We start from the raw sequence: 26427 nt of genomic DNA on the forward strand, positions 1-26427 counted from the left end.
GTTATAAAATGATCTGGGACAAGCCATTAATCTACCCCATGTCTCAATTCCCATTCTGCAGAATGGGAAAAACAGCATTTCCTGATCTCCTAAAGCTACTGTGAGGATAAAAACCTATTAACACTTATGAGATTACTGGACTTTGATATGAGGTGTATAAATACTGAGGAAGACAGAAGACAGAGCTGCATTTTTGTGTAACTTAGAATGAAATTATGGGGAAGTGGACTAGCTTGGACAATAATTTAATAATAGTAGGAATAATTTCAAGTTCAGGGCAGTGTTTAATAGAAATCACTGCTCACCACCCACCATATTTTTTTTTAATAAGCAGCTCAGAAAAGTGCAATTTATCATTATTATTATCATCTATATTCATTCTATCTCTGCCACTTCACAAATGAGAAGAGTTCCTCACAAACATCTACAAAGCTAGCTCATTATCCAGCCTCCCTATTTATAACTCTCTTTTATGACAATAGCTATCAAAATCTTGCCAACAGTAGGGCTGCTGGTGTGCTGACACCACTGCTCTACAGCCCGCTGAGCGGTATTATCTCACTGTTCCCTTGCGTTCCCCCATCTGTCCCTGACCATCTGGTGTCCTTGGTCTTCTAATTAGATTGTAAGCTTTTTGGGGCATGGACTGCCTTTCTGGTTTCTGTCTGTACAGCACCTAGCACGATGCCATTCCAGTCTCAGCTTCAGCAGGACTGTCTTCAAAATGTGATACTTCACCACGTATCTGTGTGCACATGCAGAAGTTCCTTTTAATCCAGTTCCCAATCTACTGAGCACTGTTAGATCAATCTGCTTTCTAAGTAGAGCCTGGAACCAAGTGTCTGTGGATCCTGGATTTCAGAGAGGTGGCTTTGGCACCTTGGCTAATAGATTTATGATGAGGACTAAAGGAGTTTAATTCCCTCTGTCCAGCACCACCTGATGTTGTGACTTGATGGGGGTTGCATGCCTGCCACAGCTTTTCGGTTTCAAGCCGCCTCTCATCCTTGTCATAATAACACCAGAAGTTTATAATTAGCTGAAGTGTGGGGAAAAACGAGCTGAAAACAGGTACCTAGTTGTTACCAGTGTGATTCTTGCCTTACTATAGGCAGGGAGTAATTAGAGTTTCTGCACAAAACCTGCTCCCTTTAGGCTGTTGGTTGAACTGCATTAATAATGAAGGATTTGTAGGGTGGTTTTGGTTCACTGAATATTCTGACGAGTTGTAAGCAAAGTGTTGACAAACTGTAAAGAAAGAAACCTTTTCTCCTCTGAGTCATTTGGGGTCAAAAGAAATATTTTTATCAATGTTCTCTCTTAAGAGGCTGGAAAGACAAATCAAAAGGAGAAAAAGTAAAAGCTCTAGTAGTTTCAAATGGAGATTTGGAAATATTTCCCCTTGGTGCTCTCACAGCCAAAACACTGACATCTCCCAATCATTATTTTTTTCAGCATGAACAATTTTCAAAAGTGAAGTGAATTAGTGGACTGCGTTGGTATTTTTGCAGAGGTATTTCTCAGCCTCTCTCCTTGCCTTTCATCACCCAAAAATGTTTCAGCTGATGAATATCCCTCAGGTCTAACCACTCATGCATATTTTAAACTGAAATAGTTAAAGAATAAGTGCAAATTTAGATACTGATCAGTGCAGAATTACCAAGGTTTGCGGAGGGATTCACCCATCACTGTCTGAAATGGAGAAATCCCACTTCTGTAAAGAAATAGCTTTACAATTTTGGGGATTTTACAATGTTGCATGCCACAGTCATCCAGAAAGTCAGAGCCACTGCTGAATTGCAGTTCCATCTCTGACTCCAGTCAGATATCAGCATCTGTAGTTTGAGCTATAAAGACATTTAGGTCAGAAGTGGCCAAATTCTGTTTTCCCAGAGCTCAGGTTTATCCACAGAAGTTCTTATGACTTAACAAACCCTGACAGATTGGCTTCCCCATCCCTTTCTATCCATGTTCCCTGTTTTCCCCTGGCCCTGACACAGAAAAGATGTCCTCAGCTTGGTTGGATTGTTGGCCAGCATTTCCAAAGGACAACTAAAGCTGCTTCATGGGCAGTAACTGCCTTCCAGCACTTTCATGGGCCAGCTCTGAATTAGGTGCAGGACATAAATGTTATTGCTCCAGTTGCACCCAGTGACCTAACAGGAGTTAAATCCTAAAGGTGTAGGGCAGTAGTTACCTGTCTAGCAGGAATGTGAGTGTACAGTTAACTTAAAGCAGGGATAGTTGAAGAAAATCTAAAAGAGCATCTCCCATACTTAAAATTGAGGATACACTTAAGCTGTTTGCTGAAATGAGGTCAGACGTTCGTCACTTTACAGGGTCGAGCTCTAAACTAACATAAGCTGTTTCATCTCTCCCTTGACACTTCAGTCTTTTACTAATTTATCAGCATCCTAAAGCAGTGTGCGAAGTTGCTGCAGAACAGAAGTGTTTCAGATACAAATAGCAATTGTTAGCCTCTTCCCTCTGCTAAATGGCAGCAGGCAGAAACCTCTCTCAACCTGCCAAGAACCAAATGTGGGACACAAGAAAGAATTATTGGTGCATGAAGCTTAAAGAGATAGGGGACTTATTTCTTTACTGCAAATAATGTATTCAGTAATTTCTTTTTCCTGAGTCTGCATTTCTGATGGAAACAGTTTACAACAACAAGCATGAGAAAACTGAAGGGATGTGTGCAAGATCAATTTGAATCTAATAGAAGGGATAAATGAAAGGTACAGAGGTTAAAAGAAAGGTAGAAAATCCCAGGAGGCAGAGGAGTAGTGGAGTGTTCACAGCAAGCACTGGAGAGTCAGAGCTCCTGCATTCTGCCTTCCCGTTCATAGCAGTGATCTGGGGCTACACAGCCTCCCTCATATGAAACAGACCTTGCAATATCATTCTGTGCAAAATCTATCATTCTGAGCTATTCCACTGTATAAAAATTACCTTTTAAGTGGCTAAGTAGACACCCAGCTTTATTCCTTTCTTCTTATTTCAGGAAACAATGGGAGTAACAGCACTTGCCTGCCTTACTAGAGTGCTGAGAGCTTTAATTAATGTCTCTAATTCAATTTGAACTCCTTGGATAAAAGGCGCTGCCTTGTGACAGCAAAGGTATTGCCTAAAATAGAATATAATTAACACACAGATATCAATCACGATGAAATTAAGTGTACATTCAAATACAACTTGCACTTTACAGAAAGTACTTGCCTATTTTTCCTCCAAGAATCCTGAAGACTCATAAGACAAGGAACATTTAATGTTCCAGGCTGAATTCAGATTAGAGTAAGGCCATCTTAAAACACCTAACAAACTAAAAGGGGGTTGTAACAGAAATCTCCATTTGCACTGATGGATGTGCCTTCATGATGGATGATGCTGGAAACTGACTGTAACGTGACTCAGAATCAGTACATCTAATATTTTCTTCTCCCAGCACTTATTTACAGTGAACTCTAGCCTATGCTCTAGCTCACCCACCAATCATGTTTATTAACAGATGTGACAATTGCACGATCATGTTTGTTGACATGAACCAGAAGGACCCAGATCACTGCATTGCTCTGTAGTGCTCCTGTGTGGAAATAGGCTTTGTAGCTTGGATTTTTTTAACTGCTGCATTACAAAGCTTGATGACACCTTGATGGTGATGGTTGTCATTCATTGCTCATAGGACAGGAACACCTACTGAGCCATACGGGCAGCAAGACTGTGTTCTGCTAGGTGCTATACCCAGATGATAGCCTCTCCAAAAAGTTCATGGTCCAAGCAGTCAAACAAATACAATTGTGTCTCCATGCTGATAATTGGAAAGTGAGGCAAAAAAGCATGTAAGGGCACTGCCCAAGATCATAGCAGGTGTCTGGAGCAGAATCAAGCAGAATGCTGGATTCGTAGATCAAAACCCAGTGTCTGACTCCCCCAAGCCTCCCTTTTAGTGCAGAGATTGCTTCTGTGCCAGATTTAGCTTTTAGTTAGTCTTGGGTCTCCTACACAAGGGCTGTATACTTGGAGACACCACCTCCCTGCCCCTTCTTCCCCCATCCCTTTTGCTAAATCCCCAGAACATATCTTACATCTGTGGAGCCCCATAAAGACACCTAACAAATTAATTTCAGATTCAAACTTGTTAGCAGTTAGATTGAATGCACCTCACTATATTGCCTTAGACACAAAATAATCCCACTTTAGTAAGTTTTATAGCTTCCATGGGGACCAGCCCTGTGGTGTGTATTAATCTTTAATGCAAAACAACATCTCTTCAGCAGCTACAGGGGGGAAAAAGATACTACTAAAAAATTAAAGTTGATGGTGTGATAGTTGTCTAGACCCAATTGCGCTCTACCATCCTCCATTGCCTCAGGCACCGTTCCCTGCTCTCCACACTGATACAGCCAGCTTCCAGACTGGAGATGTGTCCATTTCTTCTAGTGATCTCAAGGCATAGTCTCCCCATGTCTTAACACTTGGTTAAGAGCCATCACGACTCTAACTTTGACCTAAAAGGAAAGGAAGGCAGGATGAAGAGGTGCATAAGGGGAATTAGGGAATATCTCCTCTCTTTTACAAACTGGTATTTCCCCAGTGGTTTATGCTCGCATGTGGGAGGACACACTGGGATTTCTCTGAAACCCATTTCATTTGGCTCTTGTATTTCTGTTCGCACTTGCACTGCGCTGGGAACTGGAGGTGAGCTGTCACTCCGCTTTGGTATGTAAAAGCTCCCTTCCTCTCTTTGCAATAGAAAGTCAGTAGAAAGTGAAATGTTTAAAGAAAAACTGATCCAGGCTGGCTGGTGAAGGAAGTGGTTATGGCTGAGTTTAATGAACAGACAACCAAGTGACTTTGGACAACATGTACAGAACAACTGATTGTTATCAGCAATAAATCTGCATACCTGTCCAATGGCAAATATGCTGAGTTTGCAGCTGCTTACTGTGATGGGACAGCACTGTAGATCTGCAAAGAGCAGCAAGGCAGAGAAGTAGCCTGGATGGAGAAGCAGGAGAAATGAACTCCTGAACTGGAATTTGGAAATGCTGAGGGTGGCAAGTAGCTGGGAGCATTTCCCAGTAATCACCTCGAGTTCGTGACCGCTGTGAGTGGAAACAGAGATGTACTGTAGCCTGCTTGGAATATGTCTGTTTCCCTCAATGTGGGGCTAGAAACTTCCCAAACCCTAGTTTTGTAAGGTAGAGCAGAACCAGTCCTTTCTGAGAGGCAAGGGACTAAAGCACCAAGAACTGCCACATTTATGGGTGAAGCAGGTGTCAGTGGTGAAGGCTAATACTAAATACATACCTCCAGAACAGGAACAGCCTCCTCAGTCAGGAGCTACAGGTACCATTAGGTTTAATAACAGTAATATTCTATCTGCAATCGGAAAGAAGTTTATACGTGCCCAACAGAAAAAGTGAACATTTGTTGACTTTCCCATACTTAATTTTTTTTTCATTTCTTCATGTAATGCAACAGCTGACTGTCATTTTTAACCAGACTTACACAACTCCGTTTTGTCAAGTGCTACTGAGCTCACTGCAGCTCCACAAACACATGCTGTGCACACGTGCAGACTCCCACACACTCCGGCGTGCGCACACACTCGGCGCTTGTGCTCCCCGTCGCACTCCCGGCTTCAATCCACCCGCGCAGTAGACATGCATGCTCACTGCTGTGAGCTGCAGCTTTGTCATGCTCCTGGTGAAAGCTCCTGGAACAGAGGGCACAGCCACGCTGACCACAAATGCTGATGCCCTCTGGTCGATACTACGCTGCTCACACCAGTCAAGGTCTCACATTCACACGCAGTGCTGCAAACATGCATGGCACCTCTAGCACACCTCGGTTTGGCCTCTCCTACACTCTTAGCAGAACCTTTTCTCTCTGGGAATTACAAACTTTTAGAGTGCTTATGGTAGACTCGGACTCAAACCCAGAAGGGTTTCTGGAGGTGTACAAATAAGCCTGACACTAAATCTCACTGTAGCAGAGCTCTGCATAGCCTAATTTCTCCTGCTTTAAAGAGTAGCTAGTCTCTCTGCACTATATTCCGCAGAAATAGGTGGGTATCACCTGTCCTGAGGACAACTTTTGGCCAGGTTTGTGCTCCCAGAGTGGGGGATGCAGCGTCAAGATCGCTCTGCCTGCCCGGACGTGCTCACCGTGTTGGCACATCCTCCACAAAACTCAGCAAGGCAGCCAGATGGACAGGAGGTGGGCAGGAGAAGTACACATCCTGCATATGGAGAGGACTTTTTCAGAGCAGCGTCAGCAAATCCCAGTGACAAGGAGCACAACCCAACACGCTGGGCTGCTGTTGCAGCCGCGTTGTGGTTAGGAAGCAGAAGGGGAGGGCGTCCACGCCAGGCGCAGGGTGCCAGCTAAGCAAGCCGCTCACCTTCCACCAACGGAGCACACGGCTTCGTTCGGAGAGGGGCATCGCGCCAACAGCATGACTGCGGAGGCGGATGATCTAATGGCTGAAACGCTGGAAATGGGAGTCAGGAGACGAGGGCTCTCTTCCAGCTGTATCTGTGGCTTGCTGCGTAACCTTTGGCAAGGCATTTCACCCCTCTGTTTCTCTTCCCACTCATCATATGTCTTGTCTGTTTAGCCATTAAACACATCGGGGAGAGGAGCTGGCTCGGAGCAGGGCTGTCCGCAGCCATGATATGGTGGGGGGGGTGCAGCAGGCCAGCCGCTCTCCCATCCTGTGAGCAACAGTGTGCCCTGCACCAGGTAGTGTGAAGCAGCCCCTAAAGCTCCCTAGTAAATCTCCTACACTGAATATGCATGTTCAGTATGTCGCCCTGCAGAGCCTTGATCTTGGGAAGAGCCTTGCGGTCCAACCGTAATCGAAATAGCAACAGACCCTGTCCCCCTCCACCAGACACACACCTCCCAAACACCCAGGCAGGAAAGCAGGCTGAGGTGATTTTTATCTTTCGAAGTTTGGCAGGATTTCATAGTCGTGTGTGTGTCTGTGTATGTGTGTGTCTGTGTGTCCGCATGTGCTCGTCACTGAAGCCTGGGTAATTATTTTGTTTTATTTCATTTTTGGCAACACTTTAAAGTAAGAGCTGGGTCTTTATAGATTGCTCAGGTTGCACGGAGTATGGATTACAGATCATCAAAGAGACATGAAAGCAGAAGACACGTTTCTCTGGCACAGCATTAAAGGGACAATAAAGGCGTAATTGTAGCCTAGGGTGTGGCCACCTTCTGCGCCCAGCCTTCACTCGCCTTTGCGGCACTGCGGAGAACTTCACGAGGGCAATGATGGAAAAGCTGGGCTGAGGATGTCTCAGGTCAGGACCTGGTTATTTCAAAGGTGATATATGCTCAGGAGGTTAAAGGCACCACTTAGGTACATGAATAAAACACTGCCAAATACTCTAAGCTGTAACACAGGCAGACTGAAGTCTTTTAAAACTTGATTTTTCATGTCTATTTTCACCCTGAGAGACAGTTGTCAAAGGATCAAAGCAATTCCCATTTTAAAACTCTCTTTTTCTCCCTCTTCCCTCTCCTCCCCTCCATTTCTCTCTCTCTTTCCTTCCTCCTCTTCCCTCTCTTTTTCAACAGGACTCCACAGAATGGAGCAAGAATGAGAGGAAAAAGGCAGACAGAAAAGCATGAACTGGAGGCTTGTTGAGTTCCTCTACCTCCTGTTTATATGGGACCATATACTAGTACAGCCCTCCCACCAGGACCCAGCTGCTACCAACCAACATGTCTCCAAGGAATTTGATTGGCTTATTTCAGACAGGGGGCCTTTCCACCACTCACGGAGCTACTTATCCTTTGTGGAAAGACATCGTCAAGGATTTACAACCAGATATAAAATATACAGGTACGTTGGTTTCCTGCAGCACCTGTAGCTTGGATAAGTTGTTAGGTGGTGGGAACTCATCCAGTTCCCGTGGGCTCAAGGCTCATAGCCAATGGGGGATGCATCATTGTCCCCGTTCCACCTGGAAACGCTTCTTTGGTTCTCCACGGTCCTCAGCTGGCAATGCAAAATGCTTCAAAGACTCAGATGTAATGCTCTGATAGTGAGATGAAGGCACTGCAGTACCATGGCAAAGCACACAACATAGATCGAGGTAAAAAGGGACTGAGGGTCTGGGTGAACTTCATTTGTGGGGACAGATGAATTCATAGGCAGGTTCACAAGCATGTCTATCAAATCAATGTATCTATGGGCAGACCAAGCCTCTGTACCATACATGTGAACTGCCAATAGCTTAAGGTTCACATGGGCAAGAACAGGCATAAAGATGTCAAGACACACATCAGTACGGCAGTTCTCACACTACTGTGCAGGAGCTTTAGCCACAGACCTTTGCAGATTATCTCCACGTATGAGCTGGACTTGCCCCCAGAGCTGTGATCTTGGTTTAAAAGTCTTTCAATTAAAAAACTACAGAGAATAGGCAGAATTTGTATTTTCCTTTGCCTTCTAGGTTTTGAAGTCTTTGTTGTTGCCTGTTTCAAGCTCTTCTTGCCAGCTGTGATATCCAGAAACACACTTTTTCATTTTAATATGAAAAGCTGGGGTGTTCATATGAGCCTCCTATTAAAGCAGCAAGCACTTTGGAGTGAAGGGGAATAAGCCAGCAAGTGTCATGAGATTTGCGCTAAAACCCAAAGAGACTGCAAAACTCTCATAGATATGTGCACATTTACATAATTATCTAGTCCTGTTGTGTTTCAGAAAGACGCTTGCAAACACAACTATGCAAACTAGTAGGAAGGAAAGAAAGTACTGGTGAATAGCCTACTGGCAACATGCACAGAGATACACATGCACGACGACTGGGGGATGGGGGGAGCAGAGAGACCACGTGCGTGTAGGCAGTGTTCTCCCATGGGCAGAAAGCCAAAAGCATTTGCAGAGTAATAGTGACGTGCGAGACATCATCTATGTGTGGGGAAGAAAAATGAGTTGTGCCTGTCCCATGGCCTCCAGGGAGTGCAGCATCCCCTCCCCTTGCACCAGCCCGCAGAGCAAGGGCAGGTTAGCATGGGTTGAAGATGTTGTCCTGGCTTGTCCTCTTCATTCAAAACAGCTCAGGGGGAAGACAGCCCCAAAACCTAGAAATTATGCTGCCACACTTCCACTAAGGGTGTCTCACTGTCTTTGCTTGCACAGAGGAGCAGAGAAAACATGCCTTTTTCAAAAGGACTTTCTTCCTGGTTGTGGATATCCCCAGCTCTCCTCCTGCCCTGCCTGACAGCACACACTCTGATCGAGACTGCAGATCTCTGCCCCACACCATGCCCCTAGCAGTGGCTCTGCCCTTTGCTAAAGAGCTATTCAGCCCCGATTGCCGCTGCAGAGTCTACAGGGGCTGTAGTGGGAGAGAAATGCATGCAATGTATATGTTCAGACACGTCTAAGAACTGTCAGTGTAGGTCAGGCCAGAGATCCATCAAGCCTGGGATGCTGTCTCTGAGAATCATGGAGAAACAGGTCTGGAAGGACCTTGAGAGGTCATTTAATCCATGCCTCTTCCCCAAGGCAGACTCAGCCATACCTGTGTCACATCTGACAGGGGTTTGTGGGCAACCTCTCCTGAAAGGTGATGGAGAATTCACACCCAGAGCAGGCAGCCTGCACTATGGCTTTTCTTTCCCCACCTTTATAAAAGGAGCTAAAATTCTGCTTATATGTGAAGCCTGCAATTTCTAGTTTTATCTGCTATGGGGTGAGAAACAAATTCCCCCTTGGTTTGTAGGAGACTGATAAGAATTTGAAGGCTTAGCTCAGCTCAGGATGAACTTTATACATGGGATGTGGGAAGGGCTCTGTTTTTCTCCATTTCTGCTGGATATTGCCAAAGAACTTAGGAAAGACACTTCTGGCATGGGGAGGACACAATGTCCCCCTTCTTCCAACATGGGAGAAAATGGGCAGCGGCATTCTGCATGCATGGGAGGCTCATGGGTGTGGGGAGGTGTCTGAGAAGGGTCTTGCAGCTGGTCACAATGCTGGAGAAGTCATTATTCACAAAAGAAACTGGAGGTGAGACAGACTCCAATGGAAGTAGTTAGGAGGAGAGTTCAGAGAGATGTGGGAAGAGCACCTAGGGGTGCATCTCATGGCCAAATACCATGTACTAAGCTGAAGGAGGGAGCTGAGGGCTTGGGGAAATCCAGCCATGTATGTCACGGTTTGAGCTGCTTGGAGTTAAGCGCTTTGGAAACACGCTTTCTGGGACTCGCTTTTGCTCCAACCTTGGTCAGCTGAGGAGGAGAGGAAAACCTCATGTGCTTCAGCAGAGCAGATGGAGCCATTAGGTAGAAGGTTGGCTAGATGTTGGAGGGTTGGTTGTTTTTAATATCTGGCCCTGTTGGCAGAACTGGTCACTTAAAAATTGGGCCCATGCATTTTTTAAGGAGTATCAAAATCAGTCTAGCTATGGTGAATTAGTGGAGCCATAGACAACTTTAGCAGTTAAGAGCTGGACTCTGAGCGCACACACACGCTCCAGAACACTCATTTTACCGAAACCCACAGGGGTAAAAATCTCATTTTGTGGGCTCCTTAAATTGACTTCGAGAATCTGTAAAGCTGTTGGGATTTTGTCAACTGTTTAATTCCAAATAGAAGCCTCTTTCCTCCCAAATGGTGTCTCTCAATCGCTCTTTGCACTAGACTAGCCCAGGGGAGGCACATATTCTACATTAAGGATATCACTCCTTTCCTTAGAAAAAGCAGCTGATTTGGAGCATGGGAGTTTTCTGTGTAGTCTTCTCTTTCAACGTTACTTTTCTCCATACTTATTTTGGATGGCTGGTTTATTCTTTGTCCCTCAGTCAGACAGTTCCTTTGGGCAATTGTGATTTTGTTGAATGAGGTTTGACCTGACCACTGCTCTTCTCCTAAGGCCAATAGCAGCAGACTCAAACCAGCCACAGAGACCAAGGATTTGGAGTGGATGTGAAATCAGGCGAGGGGACCTCACCCGTCCCTAATTGAAACACTGTCGCCTGTTTAGTGATGATTTCCCCAGTGTCTTGCTGTGCGGGAGCATGGACACAGCGCATTAGGACCATGTCATTTACATTGAAAACCCACAGAGATAAAGGCACTGTCAATGCTACACAGCAGCATAAGGCAAAATGCAGCATTTTCTCATTTTTTTGCAGGTGATGTTAAAAAGGAAGCAACACCAAACTAAAACATGCAACACTCCTCCTTCTCTCACAGCTGAGGTCCAGAAGTCTCTCAGCAGCAAGCAAAGAGCCTGTTTTAGTTAGCAAGGCTATTTTATATGCTGCATAAGCAGAACTGCTGTAGAACAGCGTAGCTGCCCATCTTTTCATAGGATGCCTGGATCCAGATCTACCATCCTAGCATGGAAAGGAAGTTTGCTGTTACAGTCTCCACAGGCTCATTCCTTCCTTCTGTGTATTGCATTTTAGCAGATTTTAGGTCTCTTTCCCACAAAACTTGGACCACTGATTTTCCTGACCCTCAGTCAAGGTTTGCCTCTTGCATGTGATATTAGGAAGAAGGCAAGCAAAGGGGGAGATGGTTTATATTAAATCATGGACATGTAGGGGTAGATACAATTGCATTAAGGAAGCACATTAATCAGCATCGATTCATACTAATAAGGCTGGTTTAGGGGGGCCTCTGGCAGGAAAATGCTGCTTTGATCATTATCTGTGCACTCTGATGCTAATGCAGATAGGATGGCAGATGCTGAGAGTGGTTTGTGGGATGTCTGAATATTCATTATCACTATCCTTGTTGTTCCTAGTCATGAGAGCCTTGGGTACTAGGTACTGCATGAAGGCTGGAAAACAGATGAAGCTCAGCTTGGCTTTGGGACTAGGGCACTGCTCAGACCAGAAAACATTCCTATTACCGAAACACAGTAGTTAACAGCTTCAGTCCACTTCTTTGAAGTATATTGTTGTGTTGTCCTTTTTTCTGCTCTCAGAAACTGATTATTTAGCTATAAGGCAAAGCAAAAGAGACAGTAGACTGAGCACGTGAATACACTATGCAAATAGCCAGGCAGAAGCACTGACACAGAGATATTCGCTAATGATGCTGCTCAGTTTCAGGAAGTTCTAGAAAAACAAATCTTCTCTAGAAAGAATGAGGCTTTGTTGTGCAGTGTCAGAGGTGAGACATGGGAGGCAAAGAGGGAAGCGGCGAGCTGATCTTGTCCAGCTGGGTGGGCAGGCTGCCACCACCAGTTTTCCTGCAGCAAGGCAGGGATAGGACACACCACCTTGGAAAGAGGAACTCACAGTTAGACTGGCAGAGAGGTAATACAGGCAGTATCCATATTTTTGCCCCAGGCTCATGGTGTGGCTGTGGGTAAGCTCACTTCTCTGTGCCTCGGTTCCCTCCCCACCCCCCGAGAATGGGAGATGACAGCATTTGTCTGCTCTGCGTTGCTGGGCAGACTTAATTAAATGCTGCAAGACGTTTGGACGTAAGGGACGACAGCAATATAAAGTGGATGATCACATGGGGCTGGAAGGGGAATGTGCATGTGCGAGAAGAAATGTGGATTTTCCATGTGTGGGAGTTTAATTCCATTTTCTGAAATGACAGTGGGGACAGGGAAATCTGGCTCTCTGTGTAAGAGAGAAGGGAAACCCTGGGGTATAGAAAGGAGATCTGCTCGCCTTGCAACTTCTCCTACAGCAGGACCATTTAAAGGCTGCCTAATTTCATGAAACCTGCAAATACAGAATACTTCTGAGACCTCTGCCAAGTCTGGTTAAAATGCACCAACAGATTCAAAACTTAGTGGGGGACATGACAACAAACCAGCCAGTCCTGCCCCATCCCTCTGCCTGCAGAATGACAGGACAAAACTGATTGCTTATGTATACTCATTACAGTAAAGTCCCTGGATATATAAAAAGGAAATACAGCTCCTGAGACAGGAAAGGTTGTGAGTAACTGGCTGCACAAGCTAGCTATAAATTGCTTGGGATGGTGCCTGAGGAAAAAAAGCTGGGTTGGGTTTTTTTTCCTCAAAAAAATTGTTTCATCAGGAGTGTGGTACAGGTCTGGGACAGGTCAATGGAGAGGTGAGGGGTAGCTCCATCCTTGGCGGTTTTCAAGGCTTGGCTGGAGAAAGCCACAGCTGATGGGCTCAAGAGCTGGTGATAGTCCTGCTTCAAGTGGGAGGTTGGATTAGGGACCCCCAGGGTCCCATCTAACCAACATTTCTGTGATTTCCCTGTTTCTCTAATTCAGAGTGGACACTGAACTGGGTGGTCACAAAGGGATTTGCATTGCTGAATCCATTCAGCCACACTAGAGATTTTTATTTAGTCCTAGAAAACCCACAAATCTGAGTGGCTACATGCTCTCTAAATGTGTCATGCCCTTGGTGAAGAGGAAGAGAATTATCATGAAGCGAGGATCTTTGCGGTGCAAGTAGCACAGGCTACAATTGACTTAGAAATGCATATGCTGTTCTGCTGTTTAAATTTTCCCTTAGAGGAAAAAAAATTTAAAAAAAGAGAAAAAAATTTGGTCTCACAAAACTGTCTCACAAAACTTTCAAACTTTTATGGCACCACAAATTAAAAACAATAAGCCAGATTCTCTGTGACATAAATATGTGAAGCTGTTGACTTCAAGGAAAATTCACCAATTTATTGGCTGGAGAATCTGTTCTAGCATATCCAGCATTGCCCACTGCCCCAGGACCTGCATACACAGCACCAGGGTTCATAAGGCTGCTTGCCCTGGCTGTCTGGCAGGGAGCATTATGAGCTTTTACTATTTCTAAGCAAAAGCAGAATGCAACTCCTACATTCAGGCACTGGACCTGGACAATTTAGCTAGTGAATGTGAGGTTTCTACGACTGGTTTTAGCAGCTTCTACTACAGAAGTTTTGCCTTCCCTTACCAGGCTTTTCAGGCAGGCTTCATGCAAACCTGTGATTTCCACAAGTGAGAAACTGATCCAGCAGAAAACTAATCTGGCAAGAAAAAAAGAAAAAGAAAAAAGAAAAAAAAGTTAATTTTCAACTAGATCACTTTTCTGGTCTCATTCATTGTGTGGTCAGGTGATTGTAAAGAGGCAGGACTGTGTGGATGGAGCCTGGAGGGATCTAAGGGGACTGGTGAGACTGCTTTTTCAGCAGTGATGTGGACTAAAGTTGTATTACAGTGGTTGTGAAAATGCATGCTAAGTTTTGGCAAAGACAAGACCTATTAGAGCTGCTTCCACCATTTTTTCCACCATTATTCTTCTCCCATCCCTCCTCATTGACTCTTTTTGTTGTCTCTCTATTGCATTGAATTTAATCTACTGGTCACTAGAGCTGTACAAATAATTGATTTTGTGGTTCACTGGTTGTATGGAACAAAAATAACATTAAAAATGAGTTGATCTGAAATGGATGTTTGTTCAACTTTTCGGTAAAATGAAAAAATCAAAACATTTCGTTTTAGGCTCAGTGAAAGGTTTAAGCTTTGCTGTTTGTTTTCATTTTATTAATCCAGTGAAAAACTTCTTCTTTTTTGCAATTTTTAAGGTGTAAAACTTAATCTCAAAACACAAAGTCAACCAATGCCACTTAAAAAAAGTCAAAAGGGAAACATTTTGATTTTGAGTGTATTTTGTTTACCTGTTTGCTCTTCAACTTGCTCATTCAATTATGTTGAATTTGCAAGTAGTTTTTATGTCCTCGAAATAGGGAAGGAGAAAAAAAAAAAAAAGACTGGCTGTCCTTATTGTTCACTCTGCGACTTTGAAATCTTAAAATTCCCCAGGATTCAGCTTTGACTTCCCTTGGGTTTAGCTTTCAGCATCTTAGGATAAAGAAAAAAAATAGTAATTTCCCCAGCACTGCTGGGCAAGGGAGGCACAGCCAAGATGAGCAGTAGGATTGCAGCTTTGCTCTGGGGAGGCTCATGCTTGTTCAAAATGAAGCTGGATGCTGAGACCTGGGTGCTACTGACTGAGACAAACTGTACAACATGGGTGCAGTCGTAGTTTGTCTCTCCCACACATATCCTGGCAAGTTTTCAGTCCTGTTCCAGTTGTTTGAATGCCTGAAGCATCCAAAAAAGCACCGTGAAGGTTCTTCTCAAACAGCATTAAGGTGATGCTTTGCACTGGTACAAATTGATAGGCACTGTTAGGCTTTTTAATCTTTGCTTTGGCTTTTTTAGTCATGCTGAAGTTCTGCTGACAAGGTTTTCTTATTAGGTTTTCATGCTCTCTGTTTAAAGGGGACATCAACTTTTATGTTCTCCAGTCAGAGGCAAGGCTTTTTTAGGAGAGGCAAGGCAGCAATTGAAGGACAGAGGGAGCTGAGATGAAAGGAGGCTCTTGCCTCTGTGTGGAATGAGCAATGGAAATCCGTACAGCGTTGCATGGCAAAAAATACGAAATCTCCATAGTTTACATTATGCATGTAAACGAGTGATGTACATTGGTTTGTAATCAGTAAATGCCTTGTAAATAAATGTGTGTAAACCAAAAATTTAAATCTATTTCCATAGTGCATGTAAACAATGAAGCCTTCTAGTGTTCTCTTCAATGTAAATGTTAATCTAAAAATGACATTACTACAAGTTTATGCAACTTTACAAGAGAGCCACAATTTACATTCCTGTCTCACCAGCTCTAACACAGCAGCTTGGCAAACACGAGCCATTCAGTGATGGGCGTAAACCAGCCAATTCCATCCCGTAGCCTCTCCTTTAGCCACAACCTTCATTCTTCATGCAGTTCAGGGACCAGTGTTGTTACATTCCCTGCATAATGCGTCTCCCTGCCTATGGGAAGCTTTTAATATATTTGCATAAGCAGAATAAAGGCAGGAGTGGGGGATGGCAGGGAATGGCTCGGGCTGAGCTGTACAGCGCTTAGTCCTGGGGGTGTTGGGCTGAGCAGACGAGGAACTTGGCCCTGGTTGGGGCTGGAGGAGCAGCTGCTCTGGCTGCATTTGGATTCAGATGGCAAGGGCTTGTGAACATCCCTGGCAGCTGCAGGGCTTGACAGAAGGACACACCTCTCCTTCTCTTTGATATTCTTGAGAACAGAGGGCAAAGGGAAGGATAAATGGCACCAGCCTTTGATATGCTCAGAGCTGCTAAGATATGGGAACAGAACATCTGGCCAAGCTTTGGGGAAGGGCAGACCCTCACCTCAACGTGGCAGCGCACGCCCACGCCATAGGGAATGCCGCAGAAGCAGCGCAGTTGATAAGTTCGTATTCTGATAGGGCTCTTGTGGTTAGAGCACGCCAGTTCCCCTGGAGAAAAGCACGCACGTGAGCTGTATGCCTAGAAAGGCATATCACTATCTGGTTGCCCTGCCTGCTGACCCGGGTAAGCTCTTAGCTGGATCGGCTGAGTGTTAGCACAGTTCTGCAGAGTTGCATGCTCGAGCACAAAAATTCCCTTTCTGACTGCAGAATAAAATATTTTAACTGTGCTCTCAATGAATCCCAGAAGCAGCACAGACAAATATTTTTAGTCACTGAACCTTTCGAAAGAGATCTGCATCGTGCTGGGTTAGGAGGGAGCTGTCTACACAGTCCCCTCTGGGACCTTGTTTGGTGGGGGGATCTTTTCCCCTCTGCATGAAAAGTGGAGGGTTTTGCTGAGCAGGCCTCCCAAGACTGCTCCCCGGCATGCTGCGACAGCAATGACTCTGCATGTTCATCTCAGGTTTCTTCAGACCGGCAGACTATGGTCCAGTGGCTTGGGAGCATATTTTAAAGGCTAACAAGCCAAGGAGAAGCCTTCACCTTTTTTTTTGTGAGCAGATTATTAATTCTGCTTTTAAATCAGGCAGATGCTTATTTCAGCAGAGAAGCTGTTACATTAAAAAAAAAAAGTCATCCTGTTAGATGCATGGAATAATTTTGTTCTGGCACCAGTAGCACTGGGAGATGGCATGACTGTACTTATTATAGGGGTTTTTCTATTTCTGGATCCCTCTAATGTTTCCCTTGGGTTCCAGAAAGTATTTTTTTTTCCTTTCTATTTTGCTGATTGCCACCCACCAGCCTCTGTAAATGGAACAAGATGCGTCCCACCGGGGCAGCCGGAGCCATCCAGGCTGGTTTCCCGTGTTAAACTACTAAGCGCAGGTACAGAACCCAAGGACACATCTAAAAAGAAACCCAGGAATCAGCTTTGCCTGCAGCAGGGAGGGAGAAGGGTTTGGGTCAGCCCTTTGTGCCAGGATGTCCTCTCCAGGCAGTCTGAAATCAAAGATGCCTGTGCGGAGCCAGCGGTTCCTCGGGGTGCCGCAGCACACGTGCGCCCGGTGAAGGAGCTGACGCAGCACGCAGACGGCTCGGTGCAGCCTTGGCTTCCCCGACAGAGAGCCCTGGGCATGGGGTACCTGGTTTTCTCCCGGAGAACAGGGTGGAGACAGTATTTAGGCTGCCAGGTCTGTGCGCTAGGGATGCTGTTTGCTGGTGACTAAGCCTGGAAGCTCTGTCTTGGGTGATCAGACCCAATTTCCCATCCGCGGCACTTTGCAGCCTTCCCCCGCTGACACAGTGACCACGGAGGATTTACAAGAAGCTGCAATGAGGTTCCCTTCAGCAAGGAGTCATTTTTGCTGGTTAAATACATCCCGTCAGGTGAGAAATACCAAGAGGGAGGGGAGGAGAGGGGTAGAGACAGGAGCTGCGGGTCACGGTGGTATTCGCATCCATGGAGCTGGCTGGGCTGGAGGCACTCTGCAGTGCAGGCTGCAGGCAGGTGCTGCCTCCTCCTCCTCCTCCTCCTCCCTGCCAGACTCCCCGCAGCTGCCTAGCTCTCCAACCACTCTGTTTCAACAGGACAGAGAGCCTCCCCATCCCTGTACTCTGCGGCGTGGGAAAGCCTCTGACTTACTCCAGCGCCTGCCCCGAAAGGCAAGCCTTGAGGTCTGACACCCGCAGCTGCGAGCAGGGCCAGGCTGGGGCGTAGCGGAGGGACGGGATTCTCTAAAGTATCTGCTATGCTTCTAAATCAAAGTCCCGCTGACAACACAGAGCACTAAATGCCTGCCTGGGGCTCTGCTCCTACAGTCATGTGACGACATCAGAATTTAAGCTTTAATTAAGAAAGGAGTGCGGGGAGGGAGGGAAGAGTCTCTAGCCCTATGACTGCAAAAGAAAGCTTGGAAACATGACCCGAGTGCAACCAACATCTGCTTTAATGTGCAGACGGCTCCCAGCAGAGGGGTAAGCAGCCGGGAGAGGAAGCCATTACATCAAATTCCCAATCAGGTCAGGCCTGCTTGTGCTTCTGCTGGCACTGAAAGCTTACTTGGGGAAAGGAGAGTTTCCATAAAAGCTGTGCCAGGGCAGAATTACACCGACGTGCCCCCTTTTGCTGTACATGGCTCTCACGCAGCCTTGCAGGGCCAAATTTTACACTAACACAGCCTCTGCTTGTGGACAGCCCTCATCTAGAGGTGGCAAGAGCCAGCTGACTGCTCCACGGTCCTGGAGGCTGAATCGCGCCGATGGTGCGCAGCACTTCTTGAGCAGCAACACGGAAATTCTCTGCGCTGGGATTATGGCAGGAGGTGTTTTTCCTCCTGGAGTTCCTTGGTCCAAATTGAAGGGACTCCTTTGTTATGCCTTTACAGCATGCTACCCTTCAACACTTGCTGGCCCAAAAACCCATGCTCTGCTTTCTCCTGCCATCAGTTTCAGCAAGGGCAGGGAACAACCAGACATTTTAGAGACCAGTTAAGGAGAAGCTTCTGGATGCTCTCCACCTCCCAGGGATAGACCTTTGGTAAGGTTCATTGAAGAGGAGCCCTACTTGATGGCTATGCTCTCAGCTAGCACACCAGGGTCTGGAGGCTCAAATATCCCTGATACTGCAACAACTCTTCGTTCCCATGAATATTATGAAAAGACAGTGAAAGAGCTGTATATATAGGTCTGTATAGAGCTGTATACGTTATAGGTCCCAGCCTATAACTTATAGCTGGGACCTGTCTCTGGACTCTGACTGACTTAGTGATAGCTCTTGCAAGCATCCTGACACTGACCCCCCCTGCTGATGTGGCTAGAGATCTCGTCGTTTCTGCACTAAAAGTGCCCCTTTGCAAGCTGCAACAAAGGTTTCATGACTGGTAGTGACGGGCAGGTCTGCTGGAGCACCAACTGGGTTTAAGCACTGATTTCAGTAGCTGACCCTCACAGTGCACTCAGGGGATTGAGCTTGGATGAGAATGCAAACACTGACCAGTGAGGGACACTGCCTCCCCACAGCTACCTGGAGGTGGAAGAAGCAGCATTATGTCGGGAGGGCAAAAGTGTTCTCGTTGTCTGTGCGTCCCTGCCCAACCTCATTTTGCTTTTCCTCCCCTTTCTTTTGTACTGGTTCTTTCCCTCTCAGCAAAGGAAAACCTGCCTATTGAGTATTCAGCATTAAATATTTCAGTGTTAGCTTCTAGCTCTTGAGCAAAAACTCAGAAAGAACATTACTTTTTACTCCCCCCCAAATGTCTGGGGCTCTCCCTGGGGAGTACAGGCACACAGCCTGGGTAAGGCTAGTAAGAGAGCTTGGTACACAGGAAGAACTGCGTGTTGCGTGGTTAAGAGCAATCAGGAGAGACAGGAATAAGAAAAAATGTTGTTAGCTTCATCTCTGGTTAAAGTTAAAGCTAAATGAATAGTCCCCACCAGACTAATATGTTCTTGCATTTTGTCTTCCTTCCTCATTTTCCTCCCCATACCCCCCATTCATGCACAGACTGTGAAAGTCTCAGATTCCCCCCTCCCACCCATAAAAGACTCCCGACTGTTTCTTGGGAGTATTTGATATCTGAAATCTGTGCCGTACCGATTCAGCAGGCGAGTGTTGCCGAGTCACATGATGAACTGTATCTCAAGACTATTTAGTGTCTCTTCAAAGCCCACACTTTTAGAGTCCTGTGATTATGTAAGAGTCTCAACTCAATTTTTAAAGTAAGTTTACGGCCTTCATAATTGCAGAGGAAAACTTGATAATACGACTCCTACATACTCAGAAAGCAGAAGGCAAAAAAGAAAAAAAACCCCTGAAGTTTATCAGATTTTAAAAGTCTTATGAATTTTAAAACCAATCTCTTAATTCTTTTTTGGAGCCTGACTCATGATTTTCAAACAGTTAGCATTATGGCTGTAGGGATTGTAAGGCTGGTTTGTTATCTTATTAGATAACTTACATAAAATATCCAAACCCGTGGAGACTCAGAGATTGAGCATTGCACTTCAGTACACAGCTGGAGAGAACAGTGCCTTTTCTTCTGTATAGATGCTGAGAAGCTCCTCTTAATCCAGGTCTCTAGTCACTACTGCAGCATAAATATTTCCCAAAATTATATTAGTGTTAATCATATGAATGAGAATAGCCATAATATTGATCTTCATAATACTTAGGTTATTAAATTTGAGTTTGAAGGTAGTTTTGTGGGGCAATTCATAACAGTAAATCTCGTCAGCATGCATAAGCAGGGAAAGCAAGCCACAGAGCAATAGCATTGCAAACCCAGAGAGAAATATATTCTAGAGTCTTCCATCCTACCACAAGATTGCACACCAAACAGACAACATGTGAATAAGTCAGCAATGCCAGAACTGAAGTTTTGCTAATCATTTTATAATCTCAGATTAATTTAATTGATCTGAAAGGGGACAAAAGCCTTTGGATGTTGAAAAAACTTGTTCCAATGTTTCTATGAGGTATATGCACCATGCAGGGGCACTTTATTCCTGGAATGTTGACACACATACAAAGACAGGGATGCTGGTGTGATTAGATGAAGGGGGATTGCCACCATTACTGTTAAGAGGTGAGCTTGCCTTCCACATACGTGTTTACTCGAGCTGTCCACATTCAGTTTGTCATGCATACTGAAGAGGTAGGGAGGTAGCAGAGCATGCCATGCTTGTAGCTGTTTACAGAGCCTCATACATGCCTCTGTGCAGAAAAGAGCATTCATGTTTGAGGTGCACCCAGATATTGGGGTGGCTGAAGCATCTTGCATGGCCTATGGTGGATTAAAGGAAATCTGAGAATACTTTCCTGTGAAATGGCTCTATAATAGGGTCCAGAAAAAGTGTTACCAGGTCTTCCAGCATATAACAAAGGAGGAAACAAGTGGAAGAGGCTGAATGCTACTATATAACAAGCTTACAGGATAATTGCCAACTGTATTTGGACTTAATTTTCTTCTGCAGAAGGGTCATAAAAATAATTTTATTGTTTTCACTCCTGGGGGCTGAGATATTTGCATTATGTCTTTTAAAAACGACAGTGCTTTATCTCCCCGCTTGAACACATCAGCTCCATTGGTGACTGTCTACTGTACGATTGTGGGTGAGCATCCAAAGGTAAAGACTTTATATGCACAGCTGCTGTCTGCTAGCTGCAGCTGTCTCAGCTGTCCACCAGAGTCTTGCAAGTGTTTGTAACACTGGAGTGGGATATTCACTCATAGTGGTGGGGATTGTGATCAAAAGGGGAGCAGATCTGGTGAAGTTCTACAACCATGGAGGAAGGCAAATGACAGGACGGCAGTGTCTTTGCGTTTTAGGTGTAATAAAATCATCTCAGTGAGGTAGAAAAATATATTCTCCAAAGTAAGGTTTTGTCAAAATGCTTTATTTTGTTGAATTGGATTCAAGATATTTTTGAAGTCTTGTCCTCTCTGGTCACTAGTGACTATGGCAAAAGAGAGTGATCTAAGAAATGAGCTATTTTGACAAAATTTTGTCTAGTGAAAACATTACAAGCTGTTCCAGATTCTTCCCCATGGAACAAAGCCAGATTCTGCAGCTCTGAAAGTGGCTACAAAAAGGAGTAATCTCCTGGACAGCTCCAGCCACAACTGAAGTCAGAACTCTCCCAAACGCGAGCGATTTAAGCTTTGTCTGGAGACACAAAACTGAAGGCCTTACCAATTACAGATGAGTTATCATCAGGTGCCACAGGGACAGTGCAAAGGGACTGAGTAGTAAAGGATTAGTCAGTGCACACAGAAATATTGAGCAACTCACTACTACCTCTTATTGTGCTCATGCCAGTGGAAATCCTTCTTAGAACGGCGTATTTTATTCAATTTTTAAGAGCTCTCAATTTTTCATTTAGGAAAGGAAGTTGGAGCAGCGTCCAATCTGTAATCAATCAGTCCGCCTTTGCAGAAAAGCTCTGAGGAAGCGCTCTTGCTCTTTGGTCCTTTATCTTCTCTGTGAACTCACAGAAATTATATTTCTGAATGGAATTAAGAGTGAGGGAGAGGGAGAACTATAGCCAGGGCAATCCTCAACTAAATCTTATAGACCGCCATCCTGTAGCAAGTAGCCCTACCGAAACTTCACCACAACACTTCGGTCTCCGGTCAGAAGCAGCAGATGTTTCAGATAAGCTTGGCCCAGACTTAAAAAAGGTATTTAAGCACTTTGTGTGGGCACTTAACTGTCTAAGTGCCAAATTCCTGTAGATTTTAGTCGGCATTACAAAATCAGGAGCTTTGGAACAGGATCTGTCACAATCTTAAATGAGGCCATCCATAACATAAGCCATGAATTTATTATCCCTGGTAATAAATCACTAGAAATACACAATGATAAAAGGAGGAATAATAGACACAGCTCATTCAGGGATCTCAAAGCTCTTTGCAGCCATTACTTAGAGTTCCTTACGATAGCTGAGGAAAAGGCTGGGTTTTGTTTGTTTGTTTCGAATGAATAAATTAATCATTAGTAAAATATTATGCAGTTCATCAAATATATTATTCACTAGCTATTTGTCAAAATAACAGCTCAGTCATATATTATCAGAACTAAACATTTATAATGTGTGTATATCTAGTCATCAGATGATTTATTCAGGCTTTTGTGGAATGAGTTAGTTATTGACCAGTTTAAATCGCCGCTCCCTTGGGAGGCAGAGACGTATTAGGTTGTAAGCTCTTGGTGAACTCGGACCTTTTGCTGCTTGGCTGTTCAGCACCTGATGCCACAAGCCGAGTCCTGTGTCTGGGTTTCCTTTTGGCACTATCTCAGTAAAAATAGTTATAATTCTGTTTATCTATAGTCAATGCCAGGTCTATCTCAGGTAGGAAAATTCAACTACTTATTCGAGATCAAACTATGATCTGAGTTCTCCATGTTCTTGTAGGACCAGTGCCTGAACCCAACACCAAGGTCCTCATCCCTTCTTAGATATCTCAACTGTTTAGTGTCTCTCCACCTCCCAGCTGCAGGAAAAGAGGCTTTAGGAATCTCAGTTCCCTGCTCCGTGTGATAGATCACACAATTTCGTTAATGCTGGGAAAGAACAGAGGAGCCCTTTACCAGGTCCCTCCCAGCTCCTTCTCCTGCGCCAGCAAGCTGGCCTCCTTCCAAAAGTGCCTCAGCAGATCGAAGCTACGTGACTGACACTCACTGACTCCCCTTGTCATTTGTGACCAGCATCCCAGAAGGCTGCAGCTTCTTCCATGCCTTTATTGGTGTCAAACATCACAGCCTCTCCTCTGGGTTTTATTAGGGAAGCTGATGCCAAATCACCCAGCTTCCTCCTACTCGATAAAAAATGTTTATAACCCAGTAAATTCTAACATATCAGCAGCTTGTTATGGAGGGAAAAGGTCACTGGGAGAGAAAGAGAAAAAAAAAAAAAGGGTGCCCTTCCATCGGAAATTCTGGCTGGGTATATACGAAGGAGTTAGTGCCAGGAAAATATCTTTTGATATGATAAAGTCTCATAATAGAAAATGTTGCTGCAATACAGGCCTCGTTTCTTCAGATAAATATTTAATATAGATCACTAAAGATTAATCGAGTACAGAAAAGAGTCTCTCCTATGGTTGGTGTAAAGAAAACATCTTCTTGTTAATTTATTATGGAGCCTGAAATGAGAAAAATCCTATAGAGAGAAATGCAGGGTACGGTTTCCATAGAGAAGCAGCGCACCGCACCAGAATTTATTTAGTGTGTGGGCAGGGGCCTTCCCAGAACCAGCTGCAGCGTGGCATTCGCGTGATAAAAAATCCCAATGTAGGAAGAAGGCTCACAGGCTCATCGTGTTTTGCTGATCTGACTCCTGCAGATCCCAGGGTTTCCAGAAATGGTGAGACCATAGGACCCATGGGCTCTTGGGAGCATGGTCCACCCTGGATGAAGACTATAGGATGGCATGTATAACATCCCAAGCTGCTCCTCCAGGAAAGGGCAGTCAGTCCTTTTGGAGTAAGGTGATGCCCAAGCTCACTGCGAGGAGAGGATCCCGCAGTCCGATCCTGAAGGCTGCTTGCTTTAGCCAGAAGTCTCCGTAAGCATCTCCCCGACAGCTTCTCCAAGGCTTTGTGGCCTTTTCACACTATGCTCCTGACTGTTATTATGCAGCAAAGAATCCAGGGTGCTGGTGTGAGATTTCCATCTCCCATGATGCTGGGATGTATTTAGTCAGCTCCATTGTGATGAGTAAATGACAGGATCCTTTTGCTTTCTACGACATCATCCACAGAAACCATCTCCCCAACCATTTTGCAGGCTTAAATAGGACAGTTACAGAGAATAAATCATAAATAGCAGCAGAGACAGTGTGAGGGAGAAAATAAGAGAGTCACAGGCAAGGGGGGAGAGAAAAAAGATAACAATTTCAGCTGAGACTGAAATGGAACAAAGAGTCAATGAGATGGAGAGATACATGAAGGTTGTTCCAGATGGCCAGCCCTACTGATGTGAAGCTTTTTGCACCACCAGCCTCTGCCACATGTGAATGACTGCTTGCTTTTAGATGAGCAGTGGAAGTGGGCAGGAGAATCTGGTGGATCTGTCTGTGCTCAGGGATGGGGGAAAGAGAGGACCCCCCTCCTGAAGTGCATATTTTAGAGACCAAAAACAACTCTGGAGAGAAGGAGGCTGTAACATTTTTCCAACTCTCCAACAAACCGTGTCTAGTTGTTTCTCCAGAGGTGATACTTTCTCTGTTTTCCTACTTGACTTTTTCCTGTGCGACACCTTTTCTGTTTTGGGAATGTTTGCATCAAGCTGTTGACCAAATGCTAGTCCACATGTTTAGCTCTCCCCAGGAGAGAGGCCAAGGGAAGGAAGGTTGAATGCCACTAGTCAGATCCTAGTCATACTGCTCTGTGCATTGCTGGGAGCCATTCAGGAAACGTAGCTAAGAGGAAAATGGGAAAAACAGAGTTAGAAAAGAGATGCCTTTAGTTTTGTGGCATACGCAACGCAGAGTGTCTCTTCTGCTGCTGCCAGGCCTAGCTGATCTCTCAGGACACTGTTTTTTGGCTCACATGGAAGACAGTGGAAGGACAGAGAGGCTTTAGCATCTGGTATCACAACCCAAGGAACGTGGGACTAAAAGGACCCTCCAGGGTCACAGCTCCCCATCTCCCACTCTGCTAGGCACAGCGTTTTGCCATTTGAAGAATTACAGTCCTATACCTCTGGGACAGTACAGGTCATCTCTTCGCAGACTGCATCTCCCAGGTCTTGGGTGCTCCCAGAAACCAAGTAACAACTGAAAACCTACGTAATAATTCTCTCTGGTTCTACCACAGGCTATTGGACTTGATACAGGTGTGACTGGATGGCAGGCTCTAGCCTGAGGCTATCCTGGGGAAAGACTAACAGATTTTTAATAGCAGCAGGGACCGTTGCAGTCATCTAATATAAAACTAATCTGCGTTTAGAACATTTATTTGTGGCATGTGGCACAGATCTGGTCAGGAGAATTGCAACAGCTAAACCACCCCCAGGATAACCCGGGGCTGATCAAGGGGCTCTTATTTTCATCTCCACAATCACTGCGACTACACTGCAGTTTGGCCCCTGTCACCTTGGCAGGGGCTTTCATCAGCCGTGCCCCTCCGACTCTGTCTGTCATGCTTCGTGCTCCCGCCGCAGTGAGCCACAGATATAATCTATGGAACACAAACATGATTTTATAATAAGTTTTCTATGCAGCCAGGATAAAATGCCAAACAGAATCAGAAAACAATCAGTCAGTGAAACTCGGCACTGCTGATGAGTGCGCTGTTTGTAACGGTTCAGTGCCCAGGAAGATTGAGGCTTTAAATACAGCCACCACCTGCCCTTCCAAACACGAGGATAAGTGGGGCACAGAGAGACAGGCAGGCAGGCAGGGGGACGAGGCTCAGGGAAGTGGGAATACCCGGTGCATCTCCTGTTGGGAATAAGTTAAACCAGGAACAACATCAGAGCTGCAAAAAGACACCTTAGTATGGAGTTGCTGCTTCTTATAGCTGGAGATCAGCAAATTCGCCAGCAGTTGGGCTTTGTAAGTAAGAGGACGAGGGGCAGGGACAAGCAGGTCTGCTGCAGAGACAATATTTGAGCGAGAAAAACATGCACTTACTATGGAAGCCTCTGGGTGATGCTCTTGCACAGGGCCGTGTCATTGATTCCTCCTACGGTAGGCAGTTTTAG

The 26427-nt window shown here is 45.2% G+C and overlaps 1 protein-coding gene across 1 annotated transcript in view; it reads left to right on the plus strand.

Annotated features, from left to right (window-relative positions):
* Positions 1 to 26427, plus strand: part of BRINP1 (bone morphogenetic protein/retinoic acid inducible neural-specific 1) — an 87511-nt gene that overhangs the window by 20472 nt on the left and 40612 nt on the right. The window contains exon 2 of the mRNA XM_010571004.1: positions 7594 to 7861. Within this exon, the coding sequence (XP_010569306.1) occupies positions 7644 to 7861 (218 nt within the window). The 5' untranslated portion in view covers positions 7594 to 7643. The remainder of the gene's footprint in view (positions 1 to 7593; positions 7862 to 26427) is intronic.

Source organism: Haliaeetus leucocephalus, unplaced genomic scaffold (genome assembly GCF_000737465.1).
Source record: "Haliaeetus leucocephalus isolate CR32 unplaced genomic scaffold, Haliaeetus_leucocephalus-4.0 Scaffold306, whole genome shotgun sequence".
Taxonomy (NCBI): Eukaryota; Metazoa; Chordata; class Aves; order Accipitriformes; family Accipitridae; genus Haliaeetus; species Haliaeetus leucocephalus.